The following is a 19,629-nucleotide window of genomic DNA, read 5'->3' on the forward strand; positions in this document are numbered from 1 at the left end:
TTTAATGCAGCTTTAAAAACAAAACCCTGTTTTTTGTCCTACTAGCTATCGTTTGAATACACCTGGTAACTCTGGTGTATACACTTAGATGATAATATAGGCAACACCCACAAAGAAAATGTAAAACAGACCAGTTCATTCCCAGGCCAGGTTAGTCCTCAATTTATTTTCATATATAAAAACTTTTTAAACATTGTCATAAATGTTTTGTCATGGACTGCAGACCCTTTTATACTGCAGCAATAACTATGATTGATGAGTTTACAAGGGACGGAGTGTACGTGTATGAACATGTGTCGGCCAGATGTAGATACTGTACAGTAGAGCATGCAGGCTTCCTGATCAATGTAAGACTTCTATTCATCTCATTACATGCCTGACCGAAGTGGTTCAGAATGTCTTTTACTTTTCTTGCCACACTGTATATAAGTTGTGTGTACAGGATTTCTTTAGATCTGTAGTGTGTTCAATAGGGCTGCCACCTCTTAGTCGATTAGTCGACTAATCGGTCGTTTTGGTCTTAGTCGACTAAGATTTCTTTAGTCGATTAGTCATTTTTTATGCTTATTCATGCTTAATACTTATTTCCAAGAAACTTCTGAGCACATTTATGGTAAACACAAGATTTAAAGTGGTGCTTTTGAAGGATTAATTGTGGAGAAACTCAGTTTTACAGATGGTTAATTAACTACATTCATATTGTGCTTTTCTAGTCTTAACCACCTCTCAAAGCGCACAGCTCTGTCAATTAAATCAACTAATCGATTAGTCGACAAAATCATATAAGTGTTAGTCAACTAAGAATTTCTTTAGTCAAGGACAGCCCTTGTGTTCAACGATAGTGTGTACAACAGTACACAGACACACGTACAGAATCAAAGTCCCATCCAGAAGAGAGCGTTTTATAGTCAGTGACCATGGAAATGGTCACCAAAATGAATCGGCTGTTTTACTGTTATGACTTCACACACCTCAAAGTAACATCGCCAGAAACATTAGGAGTTCCCACATCCTAAAATATTTGCCCTTTGCCGGCTATTAAACAAGACACTGAAAGGCCTTTTTAAATGGATTAGGCACTTTTTCCTCCGTCTGTTACAGAACTTTCTGTGTATTGTGTGTTAATGTCTGTCAAAGCTAGACTCAGTTGGGAACATCTTACAGAACAATCCAGAAATGCTTGCCTATACAAATGCTCACTCATGAAGAATGTTTACTGTTTACATTACGATTTCTATCTATCTCAAGCAAGTAGAAACCTGGGTTGTGGGTCAGATACCAGATAAAGAATACTTTAAGAGATAAAACTGTCAGAATGCCCCTAAAGGGGGAAAGAAAATGATAATGATCTGTTGTCTTTCATATTCACCACTCCCTTTTAGCTATGATCTTATCTTTGCCGGGGGACCAGAAGAGATTCTCAAGAAGTTCCAGAAAGCCAATCACAAAGTGCTTTTTGCCGCAGAGGGACTTATATGGCCAGATAAGCGACTAGCTGACAAGTACCCCTCAATGCGCAGTGGCAAGCGCTACCTCAATTCTGGAGGTGGGTTCCAAAAAAGTCTATATATGATCTAAATGCTCAATTGTTTTAAACCTAATGAATCGTCTGTGACCCTCGATTACTCAACTATCAGGTGACAAAAAGTAGATGTTAAAGGGTCACCCTTGTCATCGTATATCCCTAAAGTATCTGACTAATCCTAACCCTATCATGACCCTGTCTAATTCTAACCCAATTCATAGCGTATTAACCTGAAGATTAGCCATTACCCATACACTCATCTGTACAGAATGAATAATCCCAATGTAATGTGATGTTCATCTATGTGGATTTATATTGGACAATGCGGAAAAAAAAAACAACCTGCATAATTTGAGGATATATTAAGATTTTCACCAACTTAAAGTTGTAAAAGATAACCATTTAATTTATGTTATGTGCACAGCAATCTTGTGTTGCGGTATACTAGTGCTTGCGTAACCTGGTTGGAAACCCATAACTTAATGGGCGGGCAAAGGTTTATACATTGCACCATCAGCTGTCAAACTTTGAAGACATGCAGGCCTCGTTGGAATTCAGGGGGCTTAGCAGTGCAGCCTCACTGTTATTGGTCTAAAAAGTGGTGCAAAGACTTTAATGAATGACAACAGACTGGAGTTAGTTTTAAAATATAAAACCGCAGGACCTTTATTGTTATCTCTTGCTGTAAAATGGAAGTATATTTTTCTTGTAAACTGGCACCTTGAGATATGTCCTGTCTAAGTGGACAGAAGCACATTCATGTGAATACTGACTGTGAACTTTGTTCCTTTTAAACCCTTTTTTACTCTAGATTTGGTTTTAGTCACCTTCCTCACTTTTGCATTGGAAGGCATGTATATTACATATGAAGATGTTTCTAGGCATAATATGATTGTGACATTAGTACACAAAGGATGATGAATAAGGAAAAAGTAGTGAACATGTGCACACATTTTTAACAAAAGAAAGGGTAACAGTATGTTCTCATCCATAATCCCAATGGCCAGCTGCATCCTGCCAGTTGTTCAGGACATTGACTTACTGCTGTCCCTATGGTCATCAGCCTGGTCTGACCTCCCATATTGGAGCCTAGCTGTCTCAGACTGATCACAGACTATTTAGCATTTATTGTCATTGACATGACATGTGGATTTGTCTTGGCCCCCAGAATGTGCCACAGTTTGTATAAAATTGCAGGTTTTGTTTGTGTTCCTACTGCTACCGCCCAAGTGACCATATGGTTACGTTTTATAGCATCTGGACACACAACTGTGTCACAAAGAGTGCAGTATTCCGGCGACATAATACAGATACAGTAGTGTTATGTTTGTGTGCGTTCATATATATAAAAATCTACTCATAAACTAACCTGAAACTTTCTTTCTTAAAATTTCAACAGACAACATATCATGATAACTTATATTGTTCCATGTTAAGTTCCTTTTTTTTTTCTTGCAACTTTGCAGTCAGAAAAATTGCACACTACATTCCAGCAGAGCAGTGAAAGACTCAGAATTTATGCATTGGGTCAAAACGGCATGCACTTCCCAGCACTCGCCATGCTTTTAAAGCCATTATTGTGGATAAGCTACCAACAATAAAAGTTGTTTAAAATGTCATGATTTCCTTTTAACTTTTTCTTACTCCTGCTATTTAGATTATGTCATGTCTACCCGCCGACTTGTTTACAGTGTCTAAGGCTTTTTTTTTTTTTAAATCAGCAACATAACCAAACCCTGCAATCTGTCACTGTGGTCAGTGTCCTTGAGCAAAAGAAGGAAAAAGAGGAGACAGGGGAAAACGGGAGTAGATTGCCATGAGAATATACATTTAGAGAGGGTGTGAGATAGTCACACACACACTGTTGGGAGACAGTTATAAAGTATATAGATTGCAGCTTTCCTACTGCCCATTATTGCACACATTGCTATGTACAGACTGTGGGAAGAGAGAGTCCCTGCCCATGTCTTGTTTGCTTGGGATTATTGCCAAAAATTACACTTTGTGTAAGGCATTCAGGCAGTATAGTGTAATTGTCACTAACAGTCTGCCTGCTGTATATGACCTTGTAAACTCTATATTTTACTGCTGGATATGTTTCACACTGTTTATTACTTGCAGGTATAATCGGCTATGCCCCGTACATAAACAGAGTTGTTTCCCAGTGGAACCTCCATGACAATGATGATGACCAGCTCTTCTACACCAAAATATACTTGGATCCTTTACAACGAGTAAGTATCTTGTGTCAACGCTTAATATGAAAATGTATCCCTATAAAACATATCCTGAATGGCTAATACTCTGTTTTCGTGTCTTTCAGCAAACTCTCAATATGACTTTGGACCACAAGTGCCAGATTTTCCAGAACCTGAACGGGGCTGTTGGTGAGAACTCAAAGAAACTGAATCAATATTTGTAAAATATATTAAACTCAATGATTTAAAGCTTTAGTGCGTAACATTTTTATATTAATGAACATCTGTTACATTCAAGCCATTGCCAAATGAGTTGATACACAGCTAATTAAGACTATCAGCTCCACAAAACACTGTTCAGAAAATGGTGTCGCCCTGTGACTTCCACGCGCAGAAAATCAAATGAAGAGCGAAGTGATCTTCTGAAGAGTCCATGTTTTTTTTAATCCTCCGTGTCCTCCTTGGTTACAAGCAACTGCGTTGAGCAGGGGTGGGTGATGCGCAATCACGGAAGGCTTGTATCATGTGGATGCACTATGGCTGTGCTCGATTGAAGAAATTCTTAGTTGACACTCATTCAATTGTATCGACTAATCGATTAGTTGATTTAATCGACAGATCTGTAAATCTGAGCTTCTCCGCAAAGAGTCATGCAAAAGCACCACTTTAATTCTTGTGTTTACCAGAGCTGTGCTCGAGATTAGTCGACTAATCGACTAAGAGGGAGCAGCCCTAGGATGCACCGAACATTTTGTTGTCATTACTCAGAATTCTTCATGGGGGAGACACTACGCATTATAGCTTTAAAACCCCAGTTTTATGCTGGCTTTTATAAGTGAAAAAAATGAAGTGAACGATTGCACATTTCCAGAGAACTTGTAGGCTTGGCAATTTACCCAGTAAGTTATAAAGCTTCACCGCTCTATCCCATGTGGTAAGTTGATTTTTTATAACCTGGCCAGAAATGTCTCTTGTTCCTGTTTTTGGCAGACGAAGTGCTTCTCAAGTTTGGAACAGACCGCGTTAGAGTTAGAAACACAGTGTACGACTCTCTGCCAGTGGTTGTCCATGGCAACGGAAACACCAAGGTGAGTAAGGGCACACATAAAGCGTACTTATGGCACAGCATATATACTTTTAAGTTAGCAGCCTCATCTACTGTAGTAGACTCGCTCTGGGTTGAATTATTGAACTCACCAAAGATTTCATTTCAGAGCAGAAATTCCCACACATTCAGGAAATATACATACTGTTCATATACTTTCCAGTAATCCTGGATATATCCAGCTCATTATTCAGTGGAGGAGAGAGGTCTGGCCAAAACTAGCCTACAATGCTTCTGGCCATGTGTTCCCCCATTTTCTTTTCACCATCCCTCTCTCTGAGAATGATGGGCCCAGCAAGTTGAAAAGCAGGAGAAGTAGGATACCATCATCACTCCGTGGAATTTTATTGCTTGCCTATTTCCTTTCCCCATCTCTTCGCAAGACTTGCTCCACCATCAGCCGGCCGTTTCTGGCCTTCCTTGGTAATGAACCAAACCCACCAAACTGTTGAGTCATTCTTCCCAGAAGCCTCAACATCTGGATAAGAAGCTCTAAATAGTTTATCACAGAATGCCTGTCCTAGCAGTAGTTCCACGGATTTTAAAAAAGCAATATGAGGAGAGAGAGGAGGAGGTTGGTGGGGAGGAAGAGACGAGAAGTTCGAGAGGAGTGATGATGAAAGTGCAAGCAGGGACCGACTGAGCCAGTGAAGAAAAAAAAGTGCCATTTTAAATTAAATAAATGGATTGAATATTCACAGTAATATTCCAAGGTATAATCCAAACATGTCACGATGATAAAACAAAGTTCCGCTGAATCAAAGAATAGATTTGGAGTTCTTGCTTAAGCTGATATTAATCTTCTGTAACCTGGCTTTCACCTGCTTTGAATTCTTTCCTGTACAGATGTACTTGAACTACTTGGCCAACTATGTCCCTAATACATGGAACTATGAACATGGCTGTAGCCACTGTGATGACGATGTTATGGACCTGTCTCAGTTAAAAGTGAGTGCTTCAAATAAAGTCATTTTCCTCTTATTTGCTGTCCTCTTTAGTCCATTTTCAAAGTGATGTTGTGGAAATCTTGTATTAAGCCACCTCCCTGTGGACAAGGGAAAGAATGAAAGATCGCTTGGTCTTCCAGCATGAACAATCCATCTATCAGTGACTGTCTAGACCGTAGGAGTGGAGCCCAGTTTGTCCTATTTCAACAGATATGCAAGACAGTTGGTGCTGCACACACTCCCTTTCCAATAATAATAGGTTATGTGCCCGTTGGTCCTTTTGGACCCTTTTAAAAGAGCAAAAGTGCCAGGGAAATTACTTGAGGAAGAGGAAGCACTGCACTGCTGTGGTACAGGATATGGCTTCTGGGGTTTTCAGAAGGGCTCATTTAAAGGGGTGTCACTGTCGACCAGCCTGCCTTTTAGTGGGCTTCTCAGAATGGGTTTTATCCTCAATAGCAAGTTATAGTGGTTACACTGAAAATTTGTCACTGAGTTCAGCCAAGGCTGGCGATGTATAGACAGAAGGAATGGCAGGCACTAGAAAATGTCTCTGGCTGTGTGGCTGCATCTGTCAACAATATTACAAAACTTAACTTCCCTCTTTGTGGACAGAGCACTTAAGCGTCCACAAGATCCCAGTTCATCTATTCTATTATCCCTGTTTAATGGTATTTCTTTAAACCAATCAGAATCGTCATGGGTGGCGCTAAGCTACGCACAGAGCCGCTGTAAAATAGTCGTGCGAGAGAAAACTCAGATTGGACAGATAGTCTCAAAATAGTTGTCTCAATTTACCCTGCAGAGATCTGAGCAGCAGTTAACCATAGTCCTCATAAATCCACCGAATTTAAAATTCCAACAAAGAAAGCATAAGGAAATGGAAAATACATGCATCCTGGAAGTGGAACGTCAAGTATATAGACTATGAATCCCTTAATATTTACTGTAATTCTGTAGGCTCCATGAGTAAATGTGCTTAAATAGTTTAACTGGAGCTGATTCAACACAAACCCAGCTACATGAAAGGCATCTCTGTGAAAGTTGCTCTCAGTAACCTTCCATAATGAATGCAGAAAAATGCTGTTCCTCAATAATAGGCAAGTTAGTGGAGACATTTCATTCCGCTGTGCCACTCTGTGTGTTTGGGACAGAGATGTCTGTAAGAGCAGGTCATGTGGAAACTCTGGTCATACTGTGTCCAGCCCTTTGTTGTGGGGTAACCCCAGGTCACTGGCTGTCTAGCTTGGTTCTTTGTATAGTTTGGTTTTGGGAATACTCTTAGACTTTGCAAATATACTGTGAGTGTAACACTACTACCTTATACTAATTTAGCCAGATCCCTTCACGACCTAGTTGTGTCTCTTGTAGTTGTAACTTGCTATTATTTGCAAATTAAATTAATTGAACTTTTTTTTTTTATCTGTTCCAAATGCACTTTAAAAGGGATATTTAGGCCCAAATCACAGAACACACATGCATTAATCGCGCGTGAAAACAACAAAAGTAGTTTTAATTGAAAACAATTAGTGCATTAAAAGGAATTTGCTTTAACTCTAATCACATAAACATTGACAGCCCTAGTTCAAACAAAAGTTGTTTCTGTCTGTCTGCTTTAATAGATGGTTAAATTATACTTTTCTCTGCACTTATTGTCACTCCTTTCCTTTTGTTGTCTGTCCACTGTATGTCCATAACAAGTTAAGCTCACATTGGCAAGATGCTCGAGTTTCCCATCTTGTGCCTGAAACAGTCATTGCGGAACTCGCAAATTAGAAGGTGCTGCTAGGATCCCTTTTCATCCCTGGCCCAACCGTTGCTGTGAACTGGTCAAGAGGATGAGGAGTCCAGACTGAGCTGTGTGGGCTGGAGCTGAGTGTCATGGGAAAATGTTTCCTCCTCTCTTCTCGGTGTCTCTTGCTTTATGTCTCTTTATATCTTCTCTGCCCTAACTGTCTGAGCCATCATTTTGTACATGGGCTGTCCTCTGCAAAGACTTATACATACGTGGCAATCTGGGTTAGAAGTTATAATTTCTGTAATGTAGTGCATAGCTTGGGAGTTTGTAAAATCACCAACTTCAACTGATCTGGTCTGTAGAACCAAGACATATCCAATAGTTTTTTTGTTGCACAGATTGTGCTAATCATGAATGTAAACAGTTGAAATATTTATTTAAAAATGTAACAGAACACTGCAGAGAGTAATAACAGGGATCACATCAGTGATTTAAGAGCAGGTAAGTGACATTAAAGCAAAGAGAATGCAGTCATGGACACCATCTGTTGCAACTTCACTGTTTGCTTATGTCTGACATGAAATGTCAAATCATCCATGATTTATGTTAAACATTGTCCCTTAACTAAGACTGCGTGTCTAAAATAATACTAATTTGTCTTCTCTCTAATCTAAACAGGAGTATCCAAATGTGTTCGTTGGAGTATTCATTGAACAGCCAACTCCATTTCTACCTGAATTCTTCCAGCGGCTGCTGACCCTTGATTACCCCAAAGATAAACTCAAAGTTTTTGTCCACAACAATGTGAGTGTATGCAGCTGCAGCTGCTTAGGTTTCCTTCTAGAGCTATATGATGCATGTGTCCATATGTGTGGCTTCCAATCCATTAATATTGGCTCCTTGCTCAGGAGGTTTACCACGAGAAGCACATCCAGAAGTTCTGGGAAGAGAACAGAAATGTGTTCAACAGTTTCAAGGTTGTGGGACCAGAAGAAAATTTGAGCCAAGGAGAGGCCCGGAACATGGGCATGTATGTCTTTTAATCTATCATCTCTCAGAACCTGTGGTCTGTAGAGCAAAATTGATGAAACCAGATGTTGGTGTATTAACCCTAACCTAAAGGATGGTTTTACCTGATGTGGAATTACTTTTAAACCTCTAAATGTGTGACTTTTATTTAATAAACAGTCCTTTTGTGTTGCAGAACAATGTTAATGCATTAATTCCCTGGTGATTATGACAGGCCCTTCCACGTTCATTTTAAAAAGATATGTTGTGTGGTTGAAATATTGTCAGCTCAATAGTTAGCTCTCCAGACTTGATGTGACGTGATGTGTCCTTTCTTAGCAGTCAAATACCTACAGTAGTTGGAGTATTTTCCCCTGATTCCTCCTATATGGGAGAGTTAAATAGCGTCACGTGATGATTTTAATCTGTGAGGCCACATCACAGAGATCTTATCAAACCCACAGTATTCCTAAATGCATTGGTCAGGACAGCCCCATAATGAAGAAGTCTATGGTTTATTAGCAGTCTCTAATCTTTCTTAAATCACATTATCCACTGGAGGCTTAAAGATAGTCGGTGAAAGTCTGACTCTGCAATTGAAAATGACATCTTCTACTTAGGACCTGATACATTTCAACATGTGACCTTGATGACTTCATGTCATTGACTAATCAGCCCCGGATTGAATAATCACTACTTTTTCTGCCATGTCTGTGTTTTGGATTTCATTAGGGACCTTTGCCGTAAGGATGCCAATTGTGACTACTACTTCAGCCTAGATTCAGATGTGATGCTCACCAACCAACAGACACTGAAGCTCCTCATTGAGCAGAACAGGTAATCACATGGTAGCTGGAATAGAAACCACGCTGGAACCCATTCAACAAGTCTCCCTGGTAGTTGTTGTGCACCATTGAAAGTGGCAAAACCACAGGAACATTACAGCCGAGTGAATAAAAGGTTAAAAATAAGCCGCTATGGCTTCCTGTTTTTTCCTGGCCACATGGAAACAGTGAAAGAGTCTATTGCACTAACCCCGAAATGCCACTTTGCATTATACAAAAAACAAACATGCAAACCCTTTTCCCTTCTGCAGCTTGTTCCCAATGGCATTGTGGCAGTGGCGTGGCACTGTGACCTGTGGGAGGCATGCAATGCAAAACTCTTCCTAGGATATATAAAGACAGCATGAGAATTCTTTGCTGGCAATGAAGTTGTGGGAAATTCCAATCTATTGTAACTGAAAGAAACTTTTTCATTAGTATACTGCATTGTAGTGCATCCATTTCAACCAACACTTTGATTTTTGGCTCAATTATTGAAATCTGCCCAGTTTATTTCATAGAAGAAAATCCCTTCCATTGTGGCTTGGGTTTGTAAGAGTAAAAGACCAGGAGTGGAAAAATCCTGTATTACTGTATGTCATGCAAATTCAAATAGACCAGATTCATAGTTTATAAAAACAGCCTGCTTCAGTAAGCCGTTATACTAATTTGAATCCAATTGAGCATGATTTACAGCTCTGGTTTGCATTATACAATTTTACAATATGTTAGTGATATGGCAGTGATCATATCTATCTACGAAGAGGTTGATCTCCTTCATGCAGCACAACTACGAGACCCAGTACATTAGGTGGTTGGCTGTCTGTGAGATGTCACTGCATTGTATCTGCTCTGACAGAATTTCTCCACTCTGCCTCCTGCTTTCCTACAGAAAAATAATTGGTCCCCTTGTCACTCGTCACGGCAAGCTGTGGTCCAACTTCTGGGGAGCCTTGAGCCTGGATGGTTATTATGCTCGCTCTGAAGATTATGTCGACATTGTGCAGAGAAAACGTGTGTAAGTCACAAGTGCCAAAAGGGAACACACACAGCAATGGCTTTGCATTTTTATGGTTCACACACCAGTATTGGATCAGTGTGTCTATGACTAAAATAAATCTTGTACTATTGTGCTGAAACAGTTCTCATAAATGGTTAGCCATGAATAACAATACACATAAGATGCCTTCATTATGAGCTACATCCTAGAATACACATATGAATTAAATCCACAATCATCCTGAGCAGTGATTTAATACTGAGCCTCAAAGCCTGAGGTGTAACAGAAGCTGTAGTCAAATTCAGACTATTTTTATGTGTTTAGAAATAAGTTGAAATGGCGGCCAGATGGCGCAAAGGACTAAACATTCACCCACCACAGTTGAAAACTAGATTTAATCACCCACATTCTTGTCACTGCACTAGCAACTCCTACTGGTAGGTCAGGGTGGGTGGGCAAAGAGGGTTGGGATGCACAGATAGCATAAATCACGAAGACAAAGAGGCGAGTATAAGTGGAATTGGCCGTAAAGAGGTGTTTTATGCCCCCAACATCGTCTTCCAGGCAGCGCTGCCTGGAAGGCACTAGGATTAGGTGCCTTGAAGTCGACGTTGGGGGCTTAAAACACCATCAAGCGACAAAAGAAAACACAAAAACGATTCTTTAAAAAATGTCTGCTAATTGTAACCAAATAGACAAAAGATTCAGAAATAATCTTTTACCACATTTGACATGCTGCCATAATTTACCATGTAGTTTGCCAACACGTTCCCCAACTCCTACAACACACCTGTAGTCATGGATGGCACAAGGATACGATAAAAAATCCCCTTCAGCACACCAAGAATAAACATTTTAACAGTTACTGTACTGTAAAATCACAATTTTTCTCGGTCTTGTTGTTTTTAGGGGTATGTGGAACATTCCTTTCATGGCACATGTATATCTTGTCAAGGGCAGTGCCTTGAGGAATGAACTGAAAGAGAGGAACTACTTTGTGCTGGAGAAACTAGATCCAGATATGGCTTTTTGTAGAAATGCCAGAGAAATGGTAAGGATACTCAACCACCATCCCTATGGATTCATGTCTTAGTATTGTAAACATATGTAAACCATGTGGTTTCTATAAAAACATGTCAGCATTATGGCACTTAGCCACTGTAAGGGATACTTATACTAGATGTAATTCTGTATTTACATATAGAAAAGATTCAGTACTATTAGTTTAGAATCTTAACACTGACAAAGTCAACAGCTCCAACGGAAGCCAAAGACTGGCAAGTATAAGTGGTTTGAAATGTCTTTGTCTGTCATCAAGGCATGCACCTCCTGTTTATGGTTGCTCTATGGTGCATTTCAGGTTCTCTGCTCCACTTATCCAATTATCCTTTACTTTCTCTGCCTTATTGTCATGATGACCACAGACAGTGCAACCAGTTGCAATGCCTGGCTGGCTAGCTGACAAGTTTGTCTTGTGTGTTATGTGTTTTCCTTTTTACTTTTAAACTGTGTTCCCTATATCACTGACATGTCACCTGTGCGCTGCATTAAAACAACTACTATGCCTGATCCAAACTCGTGTGCTTTTGGATTGCTTGGCCTTTTCCCCAGCATGTATTCCTCCCATGTTAACCCACAAAAAACATCAGCTTCAGAGGGAACCTTGCTCCTTTTTTCATGCAGGCACATTTCCTCTCCTCCTGAGTTGCTATGTATGTGCCATATATACAGTATATATTTCAACTGTCACCCTGTTATCCTATTTACATGATGCTTCTCCTTCATTTTAGACCAGTCACAGAGAAAAAGACTCCCCTTCTCCGGAATCATTCCATATGCTCAGGCCCCCAAAGGTTTACATTTGTTTTGATTATTCTGCTATCTGAAACATCCATTTCCAATGGGTTCGCACTCAGAAGCAATTCCAAGCTTTGGCTCATTTTATAGGCTCTATTTCACAAAAAAACGTGTACATGATTTGACTGTGGATTTTTTGGCCCTGCCAACTTCCATATTGTCCATTGGAATTTATATGAGCATTATCAATCATTATTTCAGATTGGACTGTTACATATTTATTGAATAAATAAAATGTAATATCAAGTTGCTTTCTATGTTGCTGCCTATAACCTTACATAAGAAATCAGGATGCCTGGCAGCTCTTTGGAAATTGATGTTGATATTTTGCTTTAGTTTATGTCCAAAATCAGATATTTGTTCAAGATAGACAGATACATTGTTTCTTGACCTGTTCTTTATAATGCCTTCCATGAGGACATTAAGGAGGAGAAAGAAGGTTGCAGATTCAGTTCACATGCAAGTCCCCTGTCCTGATGCTTTACCCCAAACAGCCGAAACCTTCCAGGAAACATATGTAACCAGCTGCTCCCTCTTAACACTCCAACTGATCAGACTAGGCTCCAACAATATTTCATTTCACTCATGTAAACCATCTGGACTAAATCACAGCTTTCACAAGATGATTTTGTACATTAGCAAATTGGAAACTACTTGCACAAGGATATTGCAACACCATTGTAATTCATCATCTCTTTTCCTCTTCAAAGCCTAGTCTGATAGTGAGTCCAAATCTACACCCACACAGGACCCTCCCCATGCTTAAAGTGATGGTTCGGAGTAATTTCACCCTAGAGTCCTTTGCACCATGACCTCGAGCCAAACACCCCCCCAGAAGCTTTTTTCAGCAGGGTCTAGCATTGGGCCAGCAGGCAAATGTTCATAAACTTCTGGTGTACTTACAAACTTTCCAATCCATCGTTTTATGAGTACATAAACTATATGTACTACGGTAGACGTTTGGAATCATTTCGGGCATTATTAGTGGGGTCATTTACCAGATACAAACGTGGGTCCATTAGCCCCTGCGCTAAGCTATTCAGCTGATAATGCTGCTACACTAACTCTCCCAATGCTAGACCCAGCTGAAAAAAGCTTCTGGGGGGGTGTTTGGCTCGAGGTCATGGTGCAAAGGACCCTAGGGTGAAATTACTCCGAACCATCACTTTAACTGTAGAGGGAATATCATTCCTGGATTTGCTTTGTCCCAAGCTGCCTCTGTTCCTGTTCTCCCACTCCTCTCAACTCGCTGCCCCACCCTGTCCTGTTCCCAACCCACCATCACACTCCAGCCCTCCCACCCACCACCCATAAATAATCTTAGATTATTTATCTGTCTCCCTTGGTTCTATCCAAGTTAAACCTAATTGATTTCAGTGTGTTAAAACACACTTAAATCACACTTTATTTTCATTTTTTGGGCAAATGAAGCTTTGAAGTAGTTTGCCACAGTTCGTCAGTTTTTATGCCAGTGCTAATCATTGAGGAGTGTTCAAGTCATAAACAGTTACCATAATTATAACCTGCAGTGCAATTATGTGCAGATGTGGTTATGAAGATTATGGATCTTTTCAAAATCCTGCCTGTGAGACATACAAGAGATTTTAACTTTTGTGAAAATTATGGTAACTGACTGAACTTTTTCCTTTTGCTGCAGGGAGTCTTCATGTACATAACAAACCGTCACGACTTCGGGAGGCTCATTTCCACAGCCAATTATAACATTTCTCATTATAACAATGACTTGTGGCAGATATTTGAAAACCCTGTGGTAAGTCATTATGATCTCTCATTATTCTTCATACACAAAGAAAGCCTTTTTTTTTCAAAGTAGCTGAGGTAAACAGCAGCCACCTGTAAAGGGTTATTAGCCATAATGGAAGGATTACAGATTGTGAGACAATTTTGAAGTAATGACTTCAGCGTGATAAGACTCCTGACTGATAAGGCTTTGTGATTTACTACTGTATTTGCCACGTTGGGACCTGCCCTGTGGGAGATGGGATTAGCTCTGTGAGGTATGTAGGTCAGCAAACAGTCCAGAAAAATGGCAACAAAACTAAATCTAAAATTCTTTTTCCTCGCAGGACTGGAAGGAGAAGTACATCCACCAAAATTACACTCGAATTTTCACTGAGAACTACTTGGAGCAGGTTTGTATCATGTGTGTGTATGTGTAAGAGAATTACAATGTTGCATAGAAATCCCAACATCTGGTTTTAACATATCTGGGTATGACATTACAGTTACTACAGCTCAAGGTAAAGGTGTGACTCACGTCTATTCTCAGTGGTCTCATTGTGCATGTGTGTGTATTGCAGCCTTGTCCAGATGTGTTTTGGTTCCCAGTCTTCTCAGCGAAGGCCTGTGACGAAATAGTTGAGGAGATGGAGCACTATGGTTCTTGGTCCGGAGGCAAACATGAGGTCAGTACTGTTAACTCAGGTTCACTAAACACAGAGCTGCAGTCAACACACTGCAGGCACACATGTTTTTCTGTGGTTATGTTCACACATCTTTGTAAGGGCAAGAATGTGTGAAGAATAATATTATGGCTGAAAATACTTATTCTTTTTATCAAGGGCTGAAACGATTCCTTGAGTAACTCGAATAATTTGATTACTTAAAATCCTCGATACAAAATTCTTTGCCACGTAACTTTGTTTAATCAATATAACTAACGTCTCTCTCACTAGGTTTCTGCACGGATGATAATTACTAGCGCACAGCATGCTTCTCTGCAAATAGCGATGTTTTACAAAGTTTAAACGAAAGCTGTCAGGTTGTAGTCTAACTGTTTATTAGTTTGCTACGAATCTTGAAATTTGGACAAATTCTTGTAAACTCAGCTGCTGCTGGAGACAAACCAGCCCCTCCCCGCTGGAGCTGTAAATCCTCAATGACGTAATCGGACCATGCCAGTGATGTCAGCATTCTTCATTCTTTCTCCTCACTCTTTTAGCCTTCTGAAAAGGTGTACAGTGTAGTTGAATAGCCCTGCTGTTAGCTTTGTACAGTCCCATTTACCTGGGCTTAGTGAACAGCTCTTTTGCATATCTGTAAAGAGCCAAAGGCATGAAGGGGAAGGGGGTGAAACATTTGGGCCTCAAAAAATGTACTTTTGCCAATAAGGGGCTTGGTGGCCCATGCGGCCAGTGCTTAAAACTATTAGCATCTATCCCTGTTATTGTGTGCAATTTCGGCAATAAAAGTGTTGCTTTTTCTAAAAAGGAAACCTCTCTTGAATATTTACTATTGCTGTTTACTATAAAGCAAAAGCATTTCTTATCCGATTACTCAATGGAATAACCGGTAGAATACTCGATTGCTAAACTAATCGATAGCTGCAGCCTTTTTTATTTGAATTACTTTAACTATTACTTTAACTACTATATTTATTGTTTAATTATTAATAAAAACATATTATCTATAAAATGTGAACAATATGGTACAAATGCCCATTGCAGGTTGTCAAAGCTAAAGATGTCCTCTTCGCTACTTTTGTCTGAACAGTTAAACAAGACTTTTCAGCCCTGCTGGCAGCTCTGTGAGGTTATGCTTAGGCAAACCCTTGCTTTGAGCTAAAAGCTAACATCAGCATGTTAACCTACCATAGTGTTTAAGAATGCTAACATTTGCTAATGCCGCGAGCATCGCTAAGAAATTCAGTTAATTAATAATAGTTAATATGAGATTGATAAAAAAAAAAAGATGCTCTAATTTTTGGCATTTTTATTTGATAAATTAACGAAAGCTTTCTTGTTCAAATGGTTGCCTCTCAATAAACAAATTATTTTAGTACTAAATAACACCTATCAAAAATTTGTAACATTAGGTTGCCTGTCTATTACTGCACACATCATTTCCAGCAATGGTTGCACACAGTCAGCACAGTTGGAAACACCAGGGCTCACTTTCTAACCTTCAGAAGAAGCCATTTGCTGTAATTTATTCAGTATGCATTAAAAAACTTTCACCACTTTTTAATTGCCTGAGTAATTATCACAGTAAAGATTAAGCCTTCAATGTCTCGTCGTGGTTAAGTGTTGTAATCAATCACACCCAGACACCAAGAGAAAGAAGTGGAAGAAAGGAAATAATCCTTCACATAGCCTTGTAAACTTTATTGTAACAGCCATGTGTTTGTTGTCTTTGATGGCTTGGGGAGCGGTTACTTTCAAGCTACCTTACTAACACCTTTTTGTGGTGTGTAAAGTGTTAGCCAGATGTAGGGAGTAGTAAGAAGACTCTTTCTTTAGCTACTTTTTAAATCGTCATATTCTATATAGTATTTATCACGCACAATCTGGCACACAGACACATGACTGATGTTCACAGTATTGTTACACACGTGCTTTTATCACCATCCTTTCTAGGTTCATCATTTAAATTTAATCAAGTAAATGGTTATGATATGGTGTTTTATGTTCATGGTGTCTATTTCATGTGGCCTGTTTTATATAGTTTGAAATTGGTAAATTAATGTGTCTAAAAGTTTGCCTGGGAGACCAAATGTGTACAGATACATGGACTAACTGTTCGGAAAAAAGGCTGAGCTGGATGGGTCATTAAGCCTCATGCAGACAGACAACAGTACAGCCTGTGGTTTTAATGACACACACATGCACACAAAACGTACACAGAAGACACGTAGTCATCATCATTACATTGTGATTGCACACAGAGGATGGTGGGTCATTTGTTCCGTCGTTAATCACACTGCACTGTGCTTTTTTCTCAGGACAAGCGGATTTCCGGCGGCTATGAGACTGTGCCGACAGACGACATTCATATGAAGCAAATCAGCTATGAAAAAGAGTGGCTACACTTCATCCGAGAGTTCATATCGCCCATCACATTAAAAGTTTTCTCTGGATACTTCACTAAGGTTAGTGCAAGAAAGATAAACAGTGAACACCACCTCTGTTTGCCCAAAAGCTCAAATTGAAGAAAAAGTTGGAACCTGTTTTCACATGTACAGTAAATTCCAGTGGCTAACAGGGTTTCCACTGGATATGTTCAAAAATACACTGACTGTCAGCTAACTTGATGTATGTATGCGCTTCTTTACAGGGTTACGCTTTAATGAACTTTGTGGTAAAATACACACCTGAGAGGCAAGCGTACTTGAGGCCTCATCATGACTCCTCCACCTTCACCATCAACATTGCCCTCAATAACAAAGACACAGACTTTCAGGTAAGGAGTTGAATTAATTGGCAGATGAGGCACGCCTTGATGCATCTGGGCTGAATCAATCAATTGATTTAATGTGAGATTTCCCACTTACATCATCTTCCTAATATTCTTGTTAACCCGGTGACCTATTTCACAATGAATCCTATTTTTAAAGTCTCAACCATTTGTTATCATCTTCCCTTTCTTGTATTAGGGTGGGGGATGCCGTTTCCATAGGTACAACTGCTCCATAGAGTCACCAAGGAAAGGCTGGAGCTTCATGCATCCAGGCCGCCTGACTCACCTCCACGAAGGCCTGCCCACCACCAACGGCACCCGCTACATTGCAGTGTCTTTCATCGACCCTTGAAGTGTCTGATTATAGTGTAAATTAGTATGTTGACCTTGCTTACTCTTTGTTTGTTTTGTATTGTCATTTGATGTATGTTTTGCTGATGCAATTCTATTTTAAAGCAAAAGCTTTCAAAGAATAACTAATTGCATTAAAGGAATCTCTGTCAAACAGAGTGTAGAGTGGAAAGGAAAGTGACAAAAGTAATTCACACTTTAGATACACAATTACGAAAGAAAAATATGCAAGGAGGAGGGTACGCAATTGTTCCACACTCCGATTTCCATTGAACAATTTGTGTTTAGATTAAAACCTAACATCCTAACCTGGAATTATTGGTAGTGGAAGGAGCTGATTTGATTACATTTCACTGGAATTGTACCTCGTACAATTTCGAGTGTAGCTTGTCATGATTTTCACAAAACTGATTTAACATTGTCATCATTAACACACACACTGGTTGATTTGCTAGCAGTTAGCTGCGCCATGCTAGCATGCAGATGACCGTTGTGTATCTATTTGTGTTTCAGGTAAAATGTCACTGAATGCCTTAATACTATAAAAAGTTAGCATTGCTTCAAAATTTACTACTGGTGCTTATTAACACTCCATGTTTCTACTTGTGAGATTTAAGTCAATATTTGGTGCAGTGTTGTTCTACCCTTAAGCAGTTCATATTCCATTTGTGATTAGTGTGATACATGCCCAGTGAAAAATCTATTTTTGACTTTTTTGAATTTTGCACACCAGAAAAACAAGACAGCAGAATTCAATATGAATTCTGTTTGAATGAAGTTCAATATTCTGTTTTACTTGAAAGGTTTTCCTTCTTTTTTGGAAATTGATAACATTTGTTAGCTTTCCTAAAAGCATTTTTCTGAAAGTGTGTAAATGGATTTTTAAACTCTGCAAGTTTTTTAACTTATTGTCAAAATGTAATAAAAGTCTTTATTAAAAACAATTGTTTATGTATTATTTTGATTTTGACTGATTATGGGCAATATTAAAACAAACAATTTTTAAAGCACACAATAGTCCTTTTCTACAAACTCGGCATACAGTAACTTCAGACACTCAACACCAAGAAAGTCTTCTACGTTGATTCTTCTGGCAGAAGCAAAGCAATGTCTGGAACACATCACTCGCCACAGCAGACAGCCTTTCATTGTGTTATCACTCTAACAGTTCATCTGTGAAGTTCATCTTCTCCGTATATGTCGGCCTGGTCTGGACTGGAGTAGCACTGGAGTGTTTGGGGTGTGGTGTGATGATGTACATCAGTGCAAATGTAGTTCAGTTTACCTTAGGGGCTCAGTGTAAACATGTACATGTAACCTTATGAAAGGACACAGATGGGGGTTGTAAGACTGATGACAGAACAGAGGGGGAAAGTGTGGAAGGTGGGGCGTAGCGAAAATTTATATCATACTTTAGAAAGGAGCATTGGTACACTTACTTATTTCTCACAACCATTGCAATCAGCCAGTTTGATTGAGCAACTGGGACAAACTGGAGACAGATAAACAATAGAACCGTGAGCAGTTACAGGCCTCTAACTGTGTAGCACATGGGAAAAAAATAAAATCTCAACCTTAGATCAGTACTTAATTTATAAAACAGCATCTAAGCTCTCCCCTTTATATCAAATCACAATCCTTTTTAGCACCCACAGCCTCTGGAGACTTCTCGCGCCCCCCACCCCTCCCCTGAGGCCCATGTTTTTACACTGCAAGGTTGACTCCCTGACTATGCCCACGTTTCTGCTCCCTGTGAAGCCAGCATGAAGGCTGAATGTCTGAGTAGCTGCTATGAGGCAAAGAATATGGGGGGAGAGGAGGAGGAGATTTAGGTCAGCATGGGGGAAAGGCTCTCCTGCTGAAAGAGCCCTTTGTGGCCA

The 19,629-nt window shown here is 39.6% G+C and overlaps 1 protein-coding gene across 1 annotated transcript in view; it reads left to right on the forward strand.

Moving 5' to 3' along the window:
* Positions 1-18,049, forward strand: part of plod2 (procollagen-lysine, 2-oxoglutarate 5-dioxygenase 2) — a 34,385-nt gene extending 16,336 nt beyond the window's left edge. The window contains exons 4-20 of the mRNA XM_028569132.1: positions 1,383-1,546; positions 3,647-3,759; positions 3,849-3,912; positions 4,714-4,811; positions 5,675-5,776; positions 8,192-8,317; positions 8,422-8,543; positions 9,254-9,358; positions 10,238-10,363; positions 11,255-11,396; positions 12,136-12,198; positions 13,860-13,973; positions 14,290-14,355; positions 14,524-14,628; positions 16,944-17,090; positions 17,276-17,401; positions 17,595-18,049. Of these exons, the coding sequence (XP_028424933.1) occupies positions 1,383-1,546; positions 3,647-3,759; positions 3,849-3,912; positions 4,714-4,811; positions 5,675-5,776; positions 8,192-8,317; positions 8,422-8,543; positions 9,254-9,358; positions 10,238-10,363; positions 11,255-11,396; positions 12,136-12,198; positions 13,860-13,973; positions 14,290-14,355; positions 14,524-14,628; positions 16,944-17,090; positions 17,276-17,401; positions 17,595-17,750 (1,939 nt within the window). The 3' untranslated portion in view covers positions 17,751-18,049. The remainder of the gene's footprint in view (positions 1-1,382; positions 1,547-3,646; positions 3,760-3,848; positions 3,913-4,713; positions 4,812-5,674; positions 5,777-8,191; positions 8,318-8,421; positions 8,544-9,253; positions 9,359-10,237; positions 10,364-11,254; positions 11,397-12,135; positions 12,199-13,859; positions 13,974-14,289; positions 14,356-14,523; positions 14,629-16,943; positions 17,091-17,275; positions 17,402-17,594) is intronic.
* Positions 18,050-19,629: the final 1,580 nt, after the last annotated feature.

The sequence above is a fragment of the Perca flavescens genome, chromosome 22 (assembly GCF_004354835.1).
Source record: "Perca flavescens isolate YP-PL-M2 chromosome 22, PFLA_1.0, whole genome shotgun sequence".
Classification (NCBI taxonomy): domain Eukaryota; kingdom Metazoa; phylum Chordata; class Actinopteri; order Perciformes; family Percidae; genus Perca; species Perca flavescens.